The sequence below is a fragment of the Daldinia decipiens genome (assembly GCF_022478715.1).
Source record: "Daldinia decipiens strain CBS 113046 unplaced genomic scaffold F4813scaffold_3, whole genome shotgun sequence".
In the NCBI taxonomy this organism is placed as follows: domain Eukaryota; kingdom Fungi; phylum Ascomycota; class Sordariomycetes; order Xylariales; family Hypoxylaceae; genus Daldinia; species Daldinia decipiens.
The window spans coordinates 346,545-365,831 of record NW_026054546.1 but is presented as its reverse complement, the minus strand read 5'-3'; the positions used below and the strand labels follow the sequence as shown (position 1 = coordinate 365,831).

The following is a 19,287-nucleotide window of genomic DNA, read 5'->3' as shown; positions in this document are numbered from 1 at the left end:
ATAAATGCCTACCTAAGTTAGGTATGCATATAACTACCTAATATATATATATACACTTTGAATGTCTATTAAAGCCTAAACATTATATAGTATATATAGTATTATTTAGATATTCCAAGTAAAAGGCTGAAGAGCAAGGTACTTTTTGAAAGTTGCACAGTCGGAAAGTCGGTCATGGCTGTACGTACTACGATACTACTGTATTTTGTGCATAATGGTGCACACGTATCCCAGTAACTAAGATCAACTTGAGACAAACGATAATCCTAGACCGGTTAGCGGCTCGTGAGTTATCGTGTTGGCGGGGCAACAGCAACGGAAAAAGCCTGGACAGAACAGCGGTGATTTCCTAGATTTAGCGGCGGGAACTTGTATATTTGGTGTATGTTTGGTGGGGCGATAGTGGTTGGCTGGCTATCCCCCACTCCCCACCAAGCCACTCTCCCATGTCTGTTTACCTCCGCCCGCCATCCAAATAACCTCCTGCAACCTGCAACCTGCAACCTGTGATCAAGAACCTCGGTCAGTGTTATTATCATCACAACATTTGTTCTCTTCTCATTCTTGTAGAAGGAAGATAATCTTTTACTTGGTAATTATACCATTTGCCATTGACGTGTCTCCTTTATTTTATTTTTCTTCTTGACCGCCTGACGATATACTATTTCTTACCTTTTTAGCAACCGTCCTCAGCCTTTTCGGAGCTACCTACTTTCAGCCGCTTGTAAACATTACAGCTGTCACCGATTGGTGCTTGGTGTTTGGTGCTTGGTGCGTCAACCTAGCAACCCTATAACTTTCCAAAACAACTCTTGAACGCCATTCTCGAATTGTGCATCTCGTAGGCCGCATATTCTGCACCGCACGGCCACGGAACTTTATCATACATCTCATACCTACATCTTGTAAATCGGTTTTTATTTCTCCATTGGGAGACATGAATTACCAATAATCACGACATAATTTGCAAGTTTTCCTTTCAGTATGGCCTCTGATGGGCAACCTGTAAGTAAAGAAAGAGGTGTATAAACAATACATGATAGGAAATTAACCGTTAATCGTTAATCAATAGGTAACGCAGCCTTTGCGTATTGCTAAGAACAGCACCCCATCTACATCGCCAATTAAGAGTAGCATTCCGCGTCCGTTGTCTGAGATCTCAGCCACTGAGCAGCGACGAAACTCACCAAGCTGGAACCCTTCAAAGGTAATTACATTCTGGATCCAACTCAAATTCAAATTGACTCTGCTAACCCTTGTGGCTTTAGAAGATGGGTCTTAATACTGATTCATCTCCATTCCAGTCATCTCCTCTGGACGGCACGACTTCACCGCGCCTGTTTTGGCAGAATCGTAATGTCAATAATCGCATCGAAAACGACTTGTATGGAGGTCGTGCTGGTTCCCCGTCGCCCACTAGGCGTTCTTCTATCGAGCGACTGCAGAAGGCGTCGCGTGTAAAAAATAGTACCATGTTCGCTCGAGAACAGAAACAAGAATACGACCCCATGCGTATACCAGCAATAGAGCGTCCTCTTGCTAAGGTCCAAGGCAATGCTTTCACAAACAACTTTCGATCAAGCCATGGCCGCTCAGATAGCCAGACCAGCATCTCTCTATATACCCCTACAAAGACTGGCTCTCGCTCATCTCCCGCTCCTGTTGGCTCTCAACCCCCCAGCCCAAGCAAGGACCAAGCATCTCCGACTAAATCATCACTTTCTTCAGCCCGCCTTAAGAGCAGTCAAGATTTACATAGTGATGTTTTCTCGGATATGTCATTTGAAGATCATGAACTCCCAACTGGCAAGTCACTCCACCGCCACGCCAAGTCTGTTACCTTCGATGCTGCCCCACCTCAGATTAATGAGTACGAAATGGCAACCCCTGATATGTCTTCTGTTGGCACAAACTCGCGGGAAGGTAGCTATGAGGATGATGAGGATGACGATGATGACTATATCTATGGTCATTATCCTGGGGGTGAGATGGACGCACAGGATGATAGTTTTGATGCGACACTAGAAGACACAGACAAGACTCCAGTTGTCGGGCCTGATGATTGGCGTCAAGATCGGGACACGCGCTTTGATAGCAGTCCTATGCCTGAGGGTACCTTATCACAAGCCATGTCTCCACAATCACAACATTCCCGTACAGATTCATCAACATCTAGCAGTGAGCATCGACCTCTACCTCCCCTTCCGGGAATGGGCCATGCCCGCTCCCAGTCTGCATCTTCAAATGGACTGTCTGCTACCGCAGAACGTATGTTAGGCTCTCCTCGAAGTCTCCCTTCGCCACCCCCTGCTTCAATAAGCAAGTCTGATATCCATAATATTGGCAATGGTAGCATGTCGTTGGAAGAGCGACTTAAGCTCATGATGCTGGACGAGACTAGTCCTAAGTCTGATAGCTCTGCAAAGACTTTTGCTGAACAGCAGCGGGAGCGTCGCATGCGACGAGCTGGAGCTCGTGATAGAGTTACAAGCCCCACTCCAGGTCATAGCGATCATAAAGACCATGAAGACCATGAGGATCATGAGGATCGTGAAGACCGGGATGACCATGAAGACCGAGAGGACGAAGGTAATGAGGAGGACGACACTGTTGGTGATCTATCCGGATTGGATATGGATTATCAGCTTCCGAGCATTTCTCGACAGTCCATCCTGCGTCGCCTTAATGGCAACAAGGAACTGGATCAAGAATCAGAATTCACATTTATGTCATCAGGCCCTGAACCGAGCCTCACCCGCGACGCTCCTTATGATCCTGATGTCCCTATCGCTAGTATCGAAGATTCGATTCTTGATGATGGTGAGGAGTCGAATGAGGACAGTGTGGTTCATCATGAGAGTGAGGATGATAAAGGTGACGTCTATGACCTATATCAACGGTCTGAAGATGAAGATGCAATGTCCCAAAAGGATGACCAAGATGACCAAGATGACCAGGACGATAGTGATGATCACAGTGATCACGACGACGACGATGATGATACGGAGAGTCAATACTCCGACGAAGTTGAGAAGCCCCAGCCCGTGGATGCACAGCCTGAAGAAGAGTCGGTCACGACTCCTCGAGCGGCTAGTCCAGCTCTTGAAGGTGCCATTACAAACTTTAGCGCTACCCTTCCCCAGATAACAAGTTCATCTAAGGACGTAGAATTCACTCGTAGCTTGCAATCTCATATGCTCCCCAAGCCCAAGGAAGCAGGTGCTCTTACGCACTTAGAGAGTCACAAAGCTTCGGATGCGGACTCTTACTTAGAACGGTCAAAGACCCCGGAAAGGCGTATATCGAAACCTGTATATGATGGTTCCGGATGGGGAGATCCCGAAGAGGATGAGTACGAATCAGAAGAGCCAGGTACTCCTGAATCTGTGATCCACCATCCTATATCCGATGATGAGGATGAGGATGAGGAATACGAGGATGAAATTGAGGAGGTTGAGGAAGTCGAGGAGGTTGAAGAAGTTGAGAAAGTCAGAGAAGCCGAAGAAGTCGATGAAGCTAAAGAGATTGAGGAATTTTTAATCGAGTCACCTGCCATTCCTGAGCGGGAAGCCACCATTAAATCTTCTTCAGGCTCTAAGCTGAAGACTCGCGCTTCTGCCACCCCGTCCGACATTATTTCCATGCGTGAGGCTCGCCGACAAGTAAGCCGAGAAGTAGCACCTGTGGTCCCACCAATTCCTGACCGGCATCGTAACCGTCTTTCTCGGGATTTGGCACCTGACACTCTCGAGGTCCCTACTGGTGACGATTTTATCGAGCGACATCCAAGCTTTAAGCAGCGTAGTTTAACTTTAGATCTTGACTTAGGCCTCAGTCTTGATCAGGACTTTGAGCGGGTCATCGAGGCACAAAAGGTCAATACCCAATTTCTTCCCCACGCCTACCACTCCCTTGCTGCAATCAATGAGCCAAAAAGACAAGCGTCAGGCTCCGATCCTCAAAACACCAATAAAGTTAATTCGTACCGTGGAATAACTAAAACTAACATTGAATTTCCACGACAGCGAGGTTACCTTATGCGCCAGAACACAAAACTCGTTACTGCAAGCGACAAAGAGACGGAAGAGGCTCGAGCTGGCACCCGTTCTGCCGGAAACTCTCCAATTAAGCAGCAACGCCCCCAGTCGTGGACTGTTGAGCCTTGGAATGGTAAGCACAGGAAAAGTATCAAGAAGAGACACGCACCAAGTATCAACGGTCAAGCGCCACCTCTACCAGGTCATGAAAGCAATTCGACAGCGATGAATTCGTTACCCGAGGAAGATAGCCACGAGCTAGCGACGGAAGAGTGTGGCGAGCGAGGCAGATTATTTGTCAAGGTAATGGGCGTGAAAGATCTTGATCTCCCCCTGCCCAAGAGTAAGTATTTCCTGACATTGATACCCAAATGTTTTCCTACATAAGTACTAACCTCCCTCAAGATGAACGAACATGGTTTAGCCTTACTCTCGACAACGGAGTACACTGTGTGACCACATCCTGGTTGGAGCTGGCTCGTAACGCTCCGATCGGCCAGGAGTTTGAACTTGTTGTTCCCAACGAGTTGGAATTCCAACTTACCCTCAACGTGAAGTTGGAGAGGCCTCCGCCTGAGCGCGTAACAGTCGCGCCAACCAAGACGTTGAAACCCAAGCCATCTACCTTTTCTCGTGTCTTCGCTAGCCCCAAGAAGCGAAAGGAGATGGAAGCTCGTCAACGCGCCGAAGAGGAAGCCTACGCCCAGGCCCAGCGCGACGCCGCTACGAAGCAGAGGAATGTTGTACCCACGGCGTGGGACCTACTATCTCCTCTTGCGGCAGAGGATGGAACCTTCGCACGCGCATACGTCTGTCTTAAGGAGCACGAATCCCGCTGCTATGGACGACCTTATATGGCAGAGATTGCGACTTTCAACGAATGGGCTACCGAGGAGCCCAACTTCGCCAACAGCGTCAAGAGCAAGCGCTCTGGAGTTCCTAGCAACTCGGTTGTGCGCCGCGCACCCTACAAGATCGGCAAACTAGAAGTGCAACTTCTCTTCGTGCCGCGACCTAAAGGATCGACGAATGATGACATGCCAAAGAGCATGAATATGTGCATCCGCGAGTTGAAGGCAGCTGAGGAGAGATTGTCTAGGAACTGGGAGGGTCACCTAAGCCAGCAAGGAGGAGATTGCCCCGTAAGTGTCACTTTTAACACACAGCCTGGAAGCATTCGAGTACTAACCTGATGGATCAATAGTATTGGCGTCGCCGCTACTTTAAACTTGTTGGTACTAAGCTTACCGCTTATCACGAAACAACCCGTCAACCTCGTGCCACAATCAACCTCTCCAATGCCAAGCGACTGATTGACGATCGACGGCAGCTGACTGACCCCGAGACCACGGGTCGCGGCGGTAAAAGACGTCGCTCTGCCTTCGCGGAAGAGGAAGAAGGTTACATGTTTGTTGAAGAGGGTTTCCGTATCCGCTTCAACAACGGCGAGATTATCGATTTCTACGCCGACACCCGCGAAGACAAGCAGGGCTGGATGAAGGTCCTTGGCGATGTCATCGGTCGAACTGGAGAAGAGGAGGACACCACCAACGCTCCCAGTTCCCGCAGGAAGTGGTGTGAACTCGTTCTTAAGCGGGAAGAGATGCTTCGAAAGCGCGCCGAGACCAGACGAGTTCATTCGAGGACTAAGAGCATGATCGTCTAAGTCTCAGATAGCTCTGCTAAGCTCTCATGATTGATATCCCGCGACAGAAAAACGAAGAAACGACAATATTATGCCCAGTATGATCTGTTGACCTGCATACGAATGAATTCATGATCATCAACACGCTACTGAGTTCGCCCTTCTATCTTGCCATTTTGCCATAACTCCGGTTTTGTTCCATCGTCCACTTGGTTCTTTCGACGGACACTCCGCAACCAGTTTGGCTTACTTATTACACACATCCTACACAACTTTGTCGTTCTGGCTCCGGAAGTACAGGATTCTTTTTGTTTCATAATTCTGGTTCCTTGTACAGGCCTAATTAATCACAACGATTGATTGTTACTTTGTTTTTGTTTTTTTCAGTATGCCTGGATGCTCACGCAACAAAAAGATGTTTTTTTTTTTTTCGCAGAGATTGGAGACGGAGAGAGTGAGAGACAAGAGAGTTTGGAAGGTTATTCCTCCCAATACATCAACCAAGTAAGCCTGGAGCTATGAAGGCTGGTCAACTCCGCCCCCTTCAGGAAGTGATGGCATGCATGGCGCCCGGGCGAGAGGGGAGTTTTTACTAGGGACGTTAGGTCTTGAGGATTTGTAGTTAGGGATTACTCGTTGCTAGCTTGCTTATCTGTATTCTGACAGTAATAAATTCATTACTCACAACATGCTCGGCTCAGGTCTGCCCCTAAATTCAGTGCCAGTTATGTACCTAGTAGCCGTGTATCAAGGTTTATATACATATACCTACATAGGTACCTAGGTAGATAATGTAATAGTGATGATGAAATACCAAGTACCAGTAGGTAGGGGAGTGAAACCCTTTCAAGTATATATATATTTATATGAACTCGACTAGCCGGGCAAGCCTCTTTCACTCCGTAGGTAGCACACATCCGTCATAATTGCGCCCGAGATCCCTACGCAATCGATCCACCCATCCGGGCAAAGGAGATGATGGGGTATCAACTGCGAATTTCAAACCACTTTACCGCCACGACCTCTAACCTGCCTACCGTCCTCAGGGGTCATATTTTAATGTCGTATCAACCCTTTTTGTGAACAAGAAAGGGGAAAAAGCAATTACTGGTATCTTAATCCTCGGCCACGGATCCGGTGTCTCTCCTCTTCTATGCGGGGGGATTTCATCAACCTAGGGTCCACACGGGAGCTTTGACCAATACCTGTCGTCCTCTGACCTCGACCGCCACGAAGCCTGCGAACCGAACCTTGCTGGGGTCTTTGGAGTGTATTTGCTGCTGTTGCTGTTGCTGTTGTGCCGCTGCTGCTGCTGCCGATGATGTCGTGTCAGTAATAACCGAAGCCGTGCTGCCTTTCCTGCTCCCGGGATACGGTGTCCCGCTGAGCATATTCAACATACCACTTTTTGTCTTTTCTCGTTTGGCCGCAGCGGTCTTTTCGCTGTCCTTGTCGTTGCTTTCCTCGATATCTTCTACTGGTTCTGGCAACGGAGGTAATCCGGTTTTCTCTGGTTCCATGAAGTCGGGTTGTATGGGGTCTCCGGGTAGTGGATATGTGATGGCGACGTCTCGGCTTTCCATGGGCAGATGGCTCGCAATGCCCACTACCAACTCGACGATCATCGATGCGCTTCCATCTACACCGGCGGGTGGCGGGTCCGTCAGATATTGAAACAATGTTGCCGTGAGGTTTCCGGTGGCCATTTTGGTAAAATCTGCTTTGTAGTCATTGCCCTCAGGCGCCTGAAGCTGATGTTGGAGTCCCTCCAAGGTAGCCATTCGCCAGTTCACGACCTTTGCTGTCAACGCTTCGTACTCCTCCTGGCTGCTTAGCGTGTACGAAAATCTGCGGATATTCTGCTCTATTTGCTTGAGTTGGGAACTAAGGTGGACGTCTAGGGCGGGGTGGAAGCATTTGTTGAAGATTTCGTCTACGATCCACCGAACAATTACTGCACGCCCAACAGCAGTCATCTCCTGTTTGCCTGTCTTAATCGCTTCCGGGCTGACATACCTCTCGATCCAGCCGGGTAACGTTCGCCAATCCTTGCGAATGTTAAATGATAAATTGTTTATCGCGCCGTTTAGTCGATTGAACCGCGTAGAATACTCATTATCATCGAGAGACGTCCGTGATTGAGACATTCTCTGGTTAGCAACTGCGTTCTGCAGCTGTTCAACCTGGGAAGTTAATTGCTCGATTTGAGACTTGCCATCGAAATATAACCTCTTGACGTTCTTATATTTGATTACTAGTATATGAGGTCAGCAATCCGTTCAACGGATTATCAATGTATCTCTTACATAAATCTTTGAATTGCTTCTCTGGGTCAGCCTCCCGCTCGGCATTCGTCGATGGTTGAGGACTATTTCGACCGCCTTCGGGAACAGCCCTATCATACTGTCCTTGTTCTTGCACGCCGCTGGTACGGTAATTTTGTGGAGCACCGGAGATACTTGGCGTTGGCGGGAGAGGGTTCATCGCATTTATGGGCCCTTGGCTATGTCTATAGCCGGGTGGTGGCCCTGGGGGAGGCTCAACGGAACGTATCTGCTTTTCGTTATCCCCCGATCTACGGCTCTGCCCGGACCCTCCAGGTAGTGGTGCCATATTCTGGGCTTGTCCTGTTCCCACTGATGCTTGCTGTTGGTTTTGTGAGCTCAGCAATTCCTGTTGTACGTAGCTCACGGCGGGTGAATTCTGTACAGACTGAGAGTTGGCTGGCGGTTGTTGCTGCTGCTGCTGGTAGTCTGATTCAGAATCAGGCGACTCATGTGACACCTGAGAAACGGTTTCGGGATTAGGCGGCTGAGAGCTCGCCGTGCTAAGATGCCCAGTGAAAAGAGATGGCCGGCGACCTGACTGATATTGTTCGTAAGGAGATGCGTATTGGTAGTGATTCTGCGCTGGGTCGACAACGATCTGGCCGCCGTATAATTGCTGTTGCTGCTCCGCTTGAGCCTGAGCTTGCGCGTGAACCTGCGCCTGCGCCTGTGCGTGGGCTTGAGCTTGGGCCTGCGCTTGTAACTGGGCTTGGTGCTGGGCGATAGCTTGCTGTTGATAAGAAAGGTCTTCGCGGCTATATGGTGAGTTGTCGACGTCAGGATCGGAATCGGCAGGAACTTGTCTTATAGTATTCTGGGACGGCTCTGTGTAATTCTGTGAAAGCATATCTTGGTTAGAACGGGCGGTACAGTAGGGGTCCTCAAGGTCGCGTACAGGTTGGATGGGTGAGTGGTGGCTACGCGAGCTACTTTGGGGCGAGACCCAGTCGGGGTGGTCGATAGATCGCGACAACAAAGGGTTGCCTCTGACGACAGGGGTGTTGCTTGCCCGTTTGGAGGGTCGGCGATTTAAACCAGAGCTGTTGTCGTAGGAAGCGTCCTGATAGTGGTCTGAATTGGGCCGATTAGAGGAAGAAGAGCCGGAGAGGATATTCTTAATTAGCTTTCGTGTTGATCGCTTTGGCTCAGTGGGGGCGGTTTGGCTATGCGGTAGAGATGGTTGACTGGAGGATACGGAGGGAGAAGAGACGGTCTGAGGTAAGTTGTCGACCGAGCTCGATGCGATGCCAAATGGATGTTGTGTCTGCAAAGGATTTAATTGTGAGTATCTTGCAGACTGAGACCTTGAGACTAATTCGGCGAAATTATCGTGGGGCTGTCGTCGCCCAGTGTAAGCAGCGGGGGTTTGGTTGAGGGGTATTGAACTAGTGGGTAAATTATTTTGATTGTTTCCGTACGCCTCAAGAGGCTGGGCTGACTGGCTTTGTTGCTGGCTACCTAATTGATTATGGTGCGTATGTTGGTGCCCGCGTGGTGAAGTATGTGGAGTTTGCTGCTGTGATTGTGATTGACCGGCCCTCGTATCGACCTGTTGTTGTTGTGGTGGTGGCAGCTGTTGTTGAAAAGACTCACTGGAACTAAGACCGATTGACGAGGCTGAAGAAGGTGTGGTATTAGAATCGTTAACAGATACCGGTATAGGCACTGAACTGGTCACGGGAACTGTAATAGGGACACCAGCCGCAGATACTCGACGACCTCCGGGGTTTAGTGGACTAGACCCAGTCTGAGAGGCAGAAATAGAAGTAGAACCAGCTTGCTGTTGATGAGGGAGATGGGGCGGTGCAGTAGCCCCACTGCCCGCCACCTGGTGTTGATGAGACGAAAGTTGCTGCTGCTGCTGCTGCTGCTGTTGTTGTTGTTGTTGATGTTGTTGTTGATGTTGCTGAAGAAGATGGTGGTGGTGGTGGTGGTGATGCTGCTGCTGCTGCTGCTGTTGCTCGACCAGGTTATGCTGGGAACGGTTACTGTGCTTTCCAATGCGACCGAAGGAGGGCATAATGGTATTATTGTATCAGGTTTACGCTCCCTAAACCGAACGGAATTGGGCCGTTTGTCGCGCTCTATCTACCTCTCTTTTGTCTCTCCCACAGCCGCAAATCTCGGGGCAGCGCAGACAAGGAGAAAGCGAGGCAAAGCACAAACAGGAACAGGACCGAGATCAACCGTTTCGTACAGATAGGATTTTTGGATAGACAAAAACGATCTGGCTTATTTTCTGTTCGAGGTGTGCCGTCTGATTCCCATATGCACCCCTCTAATCAAGCTACAGGGGTCTCCCGTTTTCTTGCGGGGGGCTGTGCTGAAGATGTCCAGGTTGGAACCTAGATGTTTCCTGTCCCGCTTTGCACTAAGTATTACTTTCGTACTCGTACTTTGGTTTGCTTTGCTGTTCTATAACTAGGCCGGTCGTCTGAGTAGATGAATATACGAATAGATGAATGAATAGATCTGAACTGTTACGATTGTAGACGAATAAATCGAGTGAGGTTTCAAAAAGATGATTGACCTCGCCCGTGTCTTCTCCGTTTTCTAAGACGGCGTAGTTGACTGAGCTACTCTGGCTGCTAATAGGCTGTGCGAATCGCGATCGGCATCAAAAACTGCGCGTCGAAAAAAGACCCAATCCGACATAAACAACAGAAGCCCCGACGTCAGAGAGAAGGCGTAGCAACAAAGTAGAGCGATAAAGAAAGGGGCATAGGGCCGAGTATTCATTAGCAACACAAAGACATAAAACAAATATACAAAGCGCCAGTAAAAATCTAAGATAGGCAGCGCCCAGGGGCGAAGGATGAATGTTGAACGAGGATGGGAGGAGAAATTATGAAATTATGAGGACTTTCATCATTTAGCTTAGCTTAGCTTAGGAGGTAGTCAATTAACAAAAAAAAAAAAAAGAAAAAAGAAAGAAAAAAGTACTATTAGTAGGTTGCGACAGGGCTTTCCTGCTTCTACAATAGGCAGTTTCCACTTGTTAACCCAACCTGCAGGTCTTTTCCTCCAATGACACAACTTAATTCTTATATTGTATAGGTAGCTACGCTCTGAGGTAACTAGCATTAATTACATGTATGTAGCATATACGGATTACTTTTGACCAACCTAACCTCAAGTGGAAGCACTTGGTTACCTAATATTATGTGAGTAAGAAACCTTAGGTATACATGCAGTACTAAGCTCACTAAACAGAATAATGTGAGTTTCTACAAACTCTCCCAACTCAATTTCGAATGGCCTAACCTACACCTTTACAACTAAACATTAAACTATTATCTTCAGCCGTTTTCACTAGTTAACCAAAATTCTTAGGCTAAGCGATAGTACATACAACGTCTACCCCTCTGTCGATCTGTCCGATGCGAGAAATGGCCGCATGTAAAGGAGATAGGTTAATATCAACCCCAACGCCGCCATTATGCTCTTGCTCTCGATAAGAAAAATTGTAAGACAATAGTGGCTATTAACATATGACCCATGTGGTTAGCGATTTCGAGGAGTCTCTTCTCACATCAGACTACACCTGCAGATCTCGTTCTTGCTTTCGAGTCCTAGCCCACTTTACAGGTTGTAATAGGCTAAGTATAGTCGTATCCGGGGATATTGTTGAGGCTTTGGGTTTATTATCTTAAAGCTACATTACATGTTGCATGCGACTATACCGAGATGGATTGTGTCGCATATCACCCCCGAGTTAGGTAATAGGTAGGTTCGTTTAACTCGACGACATGAAGACTAAAACCTTGACAATTCTGACAATCTGGGAATCTAGCTGCAAGCGGGGGTTCTTTCTTCGGTCGGTCACCTTTTAGTTCCCTTTAAGACAGTGTGAGTGGGGGATTGTTAAGCGCTAACAAACGCTACTGTATGCACCTAACATAGTACAAGGTGTACAATGCTATTTATAGATCTAGTATATGTGGTAAGACTGTCCGAGTTTAAGCTTCATTCGCGGTTCAAAGGGAATACGTCATTAGGTTCAGCCAGTCAGGTACGTTATCTACAAATTGGAGTTACCCAAGACAACCTGCCAACCTTCAGGCTGGACTATATGTAGGTAGGTAATGTCTTGCATCGGCCCTAAAACGGCCCGCTTGGAACACACCCATGGTTTAAGTTTTGACCGAGTGTAGGCTTAGAACAGCTATATCGTGGGATTATACTATTCGTACTTACAGAATCTCAAAATAAAGGGGTCTGAGACATGAATGTTCGTAGATTGCCCCCTTTACGTAGAAAATTGTAGCTATTAGGCCGAATCATAAATATTTATAACACATAACATTACTACCTATTGTGGTCAACTTCAAGGACTTCGCTGCTGCTACTTAGGTATTGGCTAGTTAGTAGAAGGTATAGGCAGCTATATATTTAATGCTATTCTAAGTTACCGTATCATATACTATGAAGTAATATGTAGACTGTAGATGATAATATACATGATGATAACTTATTTTTATAACAGTATAGGTAAAGTGGGCAGTATAGCACCCTTGATTAAAAAGTTACTTGTTTACGAGGACAAAGGCTAATTGTAGGATTCAAGAAAATTTTACTTGGAAAGATAACCCTACAAATTTGAGGTGGTATTCAACTAAGAATTGTCGCCGCGTGCCAGTCAAAATATATAATAATAACTTCGAAAATACGTTATTCCAACCATCAATGCTTAGAAAATCACATGCATATACCGGAATCCCCCCTTTCACACTTGGACTAGCCGCAACACGGACTACACACGGTGGTTTGGGAGTTAGACGAAACCAATTGATATCATGTATAATAGTAGTTTCCTTGTTGAGGTTAGAGATTATATGTGATAACGTATTATAATATATTTACCTACCTAACTTAAGGTATATTATAGTAACACCACTCTAATTAAAAATGATAACCCAGGCCTATATTTCACATCGTTATAAAATAGCACTCTTAGCTACTTACATATAACGTGATAACAACTACCTGGGTAGGTACCGACGTACATCACAGGCGATTATACCTACACCTCCTACATGCCATGATGTTACATTGACAACATTCAAAAATATACGAAGGCAACGTGTCCCGACATTCTTCACATCTGTAATTCCCAGATCGATATCTCCAGGAAGAATGCCCACATTCGTGATTTTCCCGTAAGTCAGTCACGATACGTCCTATATCCACATCTTGAATGTCGAATTGCTCGTTCGTTCGATGGTCTCTGCGGTATATCTCTCCCGCCCGGTAACGGATTCGATATTCATCCCAGTGACGGCAGTCGCAATTTTTCCAAGGGGTGCCGCAAAGATAGCAGAATTCAGAACGACACTTGCACCTAGAAATGGTCAACGCTTCAGTTCATCGTCTACTAAGATAGTACTCACGTCATATGATAACAGCCATCGCTCAGTTCGATCAACGATAGACAATTATAGCATTGTTGCCATCCATGCTCTTGGGCGAGTTCAAGGACTTCTTGTAGGTCTTTATCATCGGGGCAATCGCCGTTATGCGAAGGACCTTTGCAGGTAATACATGTTTGCACGCCACAATCCATGCAGATTGCAATATCACCCACGTGGTTTTTGGGGGGGATAAAGGCAGAGCACTCTGGCTGGTGACAATATGTCCGACGTGGCGTCGAAAATTCAACCTCTTTGGCTCGAAATTCGCGAATGAGTTCTTTTGGAAGAGAAAACACGAGCCCTCTAAGAGGAATATTCTGCTGACAACAACGTGGAGGGAACAATGACTCGTCGGACATTGCGCTCCGAAATAGTTGCGCAAGACACTCTCGACAGTACAAATGGCCGCAGGGAGCTCGCATCACATCCAAATATATATATTTTTCCCCACATGCTAGACAGTCCAATTCTGGAGACGCATACTTCCGAGATATACGAGCGGTAGCCCAAGATGAACTCTCGGGTTGCTCGTCAGCAGCAGGAATAAAACGTTCTATCTCGCTCTCGTCTTGGTTTTTTGTCCTCAACCCCTGTGATATAGGTAGTAGAGAGTCTATCCATAAGTTCCAAATCATCGTCTGACTCAGGATCATCGCTTTCCACATCCGAAGTCATAGGAATGCCTTGGGAAATCGAGATCGCGGTGGCATGGTCATGCCGTGCTATGGATTCTTCGCGCTCTGCTTGGAAGAGGGCATCGGTATCGGTTTGTATCGCTCTTTGGATGCTCCTACTCATCTGACGATCGGAAACAAAATTTGCGGCATAATTTAACTCCTCGTAGTAGAGTTGAAGAGCAAGTTCGGCATCTGTGAGCATGCCTTCGGCCTGCTTCCCTTTAGCGGCCGAGGTGAGCTGCTTTACGTCGTCTGATAAGAGACTGGTCATAAGATTCAGAGATTCTTCATCATTAATGGCCCAACTGGGTGCCATAGTATCGATAATAGCCATTCAAATTTGCGTTTTGTCGTACTATTTGTTTTTTTATGTTATGGACTCGGTCCAAATGCGTTCGAAGGATTTATTTCTCTTCTGTAGTCGAAGAGGGTGTCTGTTATATTTATATCCTTCTTAAGTTTATTCCTAGGCTCCTGTTAGGATTCTAGATGAGACATCTAGAGCAAAGGATACGATACTTTCAGTATGTACCAGTAGGTTCCTATGGTAGTGTCAAGATTCTAGACGAGACATCTAGAAGAAATGACATGTTTAGTATGTATAGACACAGGCCCTCATAGATAGATTAGAGTTCCTCGCGGAACAACGAAGTTGTTTCCCTACTGTTTGGTTCCACCTCGTGACAGGTAGCCCTTGTGTAGATGCCGAGCCTAAAGTTTATTTCTACTAATTACCCTCCCCGTTTGACTGTCTCTAACATCAGCTCGACGCAATAAGCATTCCGATGATATCTTACACATTTTTCGTTAAGTATTTATAGGCATATGTAAATATCATAATGACAACAACTTCAACGTAAACTTTAATGATAGTCAAAAATGTAGCTATTAGGTAGTGACGCTTTAATACTACATAAGGTGGGGAAAACATCAACTCATTCCTAGAGTTGTTCGGACAGAAAACAAACTTATAACAATTAAATAAATGTTTATAAACGTCCATAACTCGTGGAACCAGGTATTCTTTAGAAATCTCTTGGGATGAAATGGGTTTCTCTTATACTACTTCTCAAAATATTGACTACAGACTACTCCTTATCGAAGTATAAACCCTAAAAGTGAGCTGAGTGTATTAGACCAATACATACTTAGATTTTCTTGTCTTGAGTTCGTAATGCTCACCTGCTGCGGTCCCCCAAAGACCAGGCCACTCAGAGATTAGCGATATTGTCTTACAGCACTATATGAGTTGATTGGGCGCTTCAAGCCGTAAGCTGGGAAGCCACAAAACCGCCACCTGTAGAACATCGGAGTTGTCGGCTAACCAGGCACCTACACTATTCGCGTGGTACTGTAGTACGAAATCCTTCCATTAATAGTGTACTGGCTCTCTTATTTCTATAATAGTAGAGGGCCGAGCCCTGTAGCTTCCTTCTGTTTCGAGTAGAAGCATCGTAGCTGAATAGTTCTATCTTATTCATGAACATGATAATCATCAAAATGCTGGATATCGCCGACGTGCTAGCTACTTTCGCCGAAGAGAAAAGGGGCGTAGATTTGGATAGCCCTACCGCTGGACCCCCACCCGGTGTCCAGCCTAACCTTAATAATCCGAGGAATAAGAACATCATGACTATGGCCGTTATCACCATATGCATGGTCATATCGATATTATTGACTCTGTCGCGGGCATATGCTAGGCTGTTTTGTATTAAAAAAAGGTTATTTTGAAGACTGTACGTATATAAGTCCGAGGCACTTTAGTTGAGGCGATTTTCTCTAATGGTTAGCAGTTCTTGTCACTTCTGCCTTGGTGAATTGACCGATCTCAGTTATATCATCTCCTTTGCTTGCTAATCTCTCCCTGAGTAGGCTATATACATAGCATATAACTGTTGCATATATCGTATCATTGATGTACTTGGCATGTTCGTTCATCAATGGGAGACACCTATACAGTCTTTAACAAAGTTCCTCTGGGTAGATGCCATCGTTTCTCTTACTCGAGCAGTGTTAACTCTAAGCAGTTTGCTTGCCTCACCGAAATTTTCTACGTAATTATAGTCGTTTGCCTCAAAATATCGATTCTCTTAGATTGGATTCATATATTCGTTCCTACTGGCACTCGAAACGTGTTTTTCTGGACTTGCCATATACTCCTGTGGCTCAACCTACTCTTTTATTTCACATGCCTTATTGCTTTCAATCTCGCATGTTTCCCCCATAAGAAGATATGGGACAAGACTATAGAGGGGGGTTGGTGCCTCGACCCTTGGGTTATGCTACTTTCTACCGGTATCCTTAACTTGATATCTGATTTCATAATCCTTCTTGCTCCCCAATGGGTTATTTGGAATTTGAAAATGCCATTGAGGAGAAAACTAGCTATTTCTCTTGCATTTGCGACAGGTATATTGTAAGTTCAGAACATCTCCCCAAAGGCTTGTTACATCCTAATCGTAGCAATAATATAAGTTGTGTTGTATTTGCTGGGTTTCGAATTGCTAGCTCTGCAACGTACCTTAACTCGTTCGATGTGGTCTATGATGGATCAGCAATGCTTCTGTGGGCCGAGGGCGAAATGACCCTCCTGTTCTTTGTTGTCTGCCTCCCTTCGACCCCCAAAGCAATTAGTGGCGTAAAATCGATGGATATGAGTTGGATTTCTAGAATATGGGCATCATCTTCGGCAAATACCAAAGGAACAGGGGAAAGCAATTCGTGGCCTCGTTTGAGCAGCGCTTCACGAAATCATAGATCCTACAAGAAAGTAGACGAATATCGCCTTGGTCCACTGAGTGGCTTCCAGAAGGCACAAGTCCCCTATCGTGTCCCTACAACCGAAAATGCAGATTGGTCCACCGGTATCGTACGTACCACCGAATTCGCTACGATGGAATAACAGGCATTATATCTCTTGGAAAAACACAGTTATCGCTAGACTTGGGTGTGAGGCTCTTGGATTCGCGAGTAAGCTGTGTAGAAACAACCCGGCTTTCCTTTTTTTTTTAACAAATATGATCGATAAATAAGGACTTGGTTGCCTTATCTCTTCTTCACATCATCGATATACCAATGTGTTGGGCGTTAAGTGTAAGCAGAGTAAAAGGGGGTTATCGAAAGCTATATAAAAAGGGGCGTTGTTGGTTCAGGACCGGGAGGCGGATAGGGGCTACGATCATTACACAAATCGTTAATGTTTACATCTCTCTACTCCACATGTATCAATAGTGAACTACTACGATGCGTTTAGAATCTCGCAAAAGAGAGCTATGAACCCCATAGATAACGTCAGTCCATACAAGATTGATAGATTAAGTCTTACCCAAGCAATATTCTCCTAGCAACTATGCATTTCCGATATTTGCAGTTACGCCTTCCACTCCTATCTATAATCTCATCGAATTCCTCCCCTAACCGAACGGAATCCTTCGGAAACTAACACGCCCAAGTTCGGTTCGGTTACGCTTCCGATGCCGAACCCTAGGGGTCAATGGGAATATCGAATCCCTGGAGTTTATAGTATTAACAACCGCTTTATCGACGACGTGCATGGTTGGGACTATGCGATAGATGTCCTCGGAACGGGCCTTTCCGCTCGGAATACCCGCAAGCAAGCATGTCGTCATCATATCAATAGCACGAGAGCTATAATGCTCCGATATCCATTATAGGGAATAGATATACAAAAATGGCTTGATATACATGTACTTTACGTACTTAATGCGTATACAAATCGAACTATTGGTTCACGATCTGTTCTGGCGTTCCCTGCAACATCCCTTGCGAGTCACACGACGATGGCGAATGAAGTAACTAAACATGGAGACGACCTTCGAAGATTTCACAACTCAACCCCGTACTTCGTTTGATTTAAATTGCTAGATTCCCACTAGTTGGCCCCCGTGATCCTAACGGAACGAGATGTTGATATATCTTCATCAGCTACACGCTAGTAAACCCTCTGGACTAGATCGCTTGTTCAAATCCGCGATTGTCATCCAACCTGTTCCGGTTACCGGGGGCTCATTTTGGAATAATGTTGGTAGGTAGTATATAATATCTCTTGGCAAATAATACAGAACCTCCGCTGCTGAAGCTAGAGAGAGACTATGCTTAATATCCTATCTAATAAGCGCGCGTATGTTACCTCCTTGCTTTTGAGCATTCGGCAGCTTACTGTATGTCAGTTTCATCAGCACCACCTTGATAGGCTAGTATATTGCACCCGGGATTGCTTTTTCTTAGCTATTGTTACATCTATACCAGACATGGGTGTTACTCAAAACGCGTGGGGGTTGAGGTATTGGGTTGACGGAGAGTCCTAATGCTGAAACCTGAATTTACCCTTTAACGGCTTACTTGACATTATGGTTACTTGCAATATGATTTTTCCCAACAGTAGGCGTACAGCGAATGTAAGGCTTATATAGTTACAGTACCTAATGGGCCGTAAAATTAGACTGTATATTGCACGGCATATAGTTATATATTCTAAATGCTCTCGAACTATCATATATCTACATACTTACCTACCTCACGGCCTTGTAACGAAATCGTATGTAGTGTTCTTAGGTGGGGTTTCTTGTATCAACGCCAAGGTTGATCAAAATGTGACTCTGTCTCAGTACTCGGCATTTAGGAGGCTCGGGACGATGGAGCGGATCTACTTAGAGAAAAACTTTAGTCTATCTGTCTAACAGGCAACCGATACTCGAGTCTCCTAGTCGTTTGATAGGTATCTTACTGGATTATGGAAATGACTTACACATGTGTTCTAAGTACTCGATACTAAATGAAGTAAGCAACAGAAGTTCGTTTATTAATTTCACCCACTCTTTCCGATAAGCGAATCACTATTTCCGGTAAACGACAAACAAAGTAAAGGATTTAATGGTACGTTTCGTCCCCCGGAAGGTCGCAGCGACGATGACGAAGAGCTGTCATTTGAATGCTGGAATACAACGTTAGGTGTTCCGCGCTGGACCCGAGTTCCTAAGAGGACCGGCGCGGTTAACAGACCTGCAAGTTATACCCAAGCGTATGGGACCGCATGGCAGAATTGGAGACATCTCCCATGGGTCGGTGAATACGGTGAATGCAATGCAACGACATCAATATTCACTTCAGATAGACTGCTAAATTAGGATGTCATAATCCGGGGAGGTTGAAGTTGTCTAGTTAGAATTA

General features: G+C 46.0%; 4 protein-coding genes across 4 annotated transcripts; 2 read left to right on the top strand and 2 right to left on the bottom strand.

The window, feature by feature from the left end:
- Window positions 1-473: 473 nt before the first annotated feature.
- F4813DRAFT_345189 (DUF1709-domain-containing protein) lies at window positions 474-6,370 on the top strand. Its single transcript, XM_049241742.1, has 5 exons — window positions 474-1,005; window positions 1,073-1,207; window positions 1,269-4,380; window positions 4,443-5,179; window positions 5,242-6,370. The coding sequence occupies exons 1-5, from the start codon at window positions 985-987 to the stop codon at window positions 5,701-5,703; spliced, it is 4,467 nt and encodes a 1,488-aa protein (XP_049103612.1). The 5' UTR covers window positions 474-984; the 3' UTR covers window positions 5,704-6,370.
- A 481-nt stretch (window positions 6,371-6,851) lies between these two features.
- F4813DRAFT_385325 (uncharacterized protein) lies at window positions 6,852-10,029 on the bottom strand (the record flags this gene model as incomplete). Its single annotated transcript, XM_049246233.1, has 2 exons — window positions 6,852-7,936; window positions 7,989-10,029. 2 exons carry the CDS (start codon window positions 10,027-10,029, stop codon window positions 6,852-6,854), a joined length of 3,126 nt encoding a protein of 1,041 aa, XP_049103611.1.
- Window positions 10,030-12,854: 2,825 nt separating this feature from the next.
- F4813DRAFT_345180 (IBR finger domain-containing protein) lies at window positions 12,855-14,825 on the bottom strand. Its single transcript, XM_049241741.1, has 2 exons — window positions 13,400-14,825; window positions 12,855-13,350 (listed from the first exon to the last, which is right to left on the bottom strand). The coding sequence occupies exons 1-2, from the start codon at window positions 14,083-14,085 to the stop codon at window positions 13,017-13,019; spliced, it is 1,020 nt and encodes a 339-aa protein (XP_049103610.1). The 5' UTR covers window positions 14,086-14,825; the 3' UTR covers window positions 12,855-13,016.
- A 663-nt stretch (window positions 14,826-15,488) lies between these two features.
- Window positions 15,489-17,394, top strand: F4813DRAFT_345177 (uncharacterized protein). Its single transcript, XM_049241740.1, has 5 exons — window positions 15,489-15,833; window positions 15,891-15,910; window positions 15,970-16,077; window positions 16,125-16,513; window positions 16,573-17,394. The coding sequence occupies exons 1-5, from the start codon at window positions 15,791-15,793 to the stop codon at window positions 16,997-16,999; spliced, it is 987 nt and encodes a 328-aa protein (XP_049103609.1). The 5' UTR covers window positions 15,489-15,790; the 3' UTR covers window positions 17,000-17,394.
- The last annotated feature ends 1,893 nt before the right edge of the window (window positions 17,395-19,287 follow it).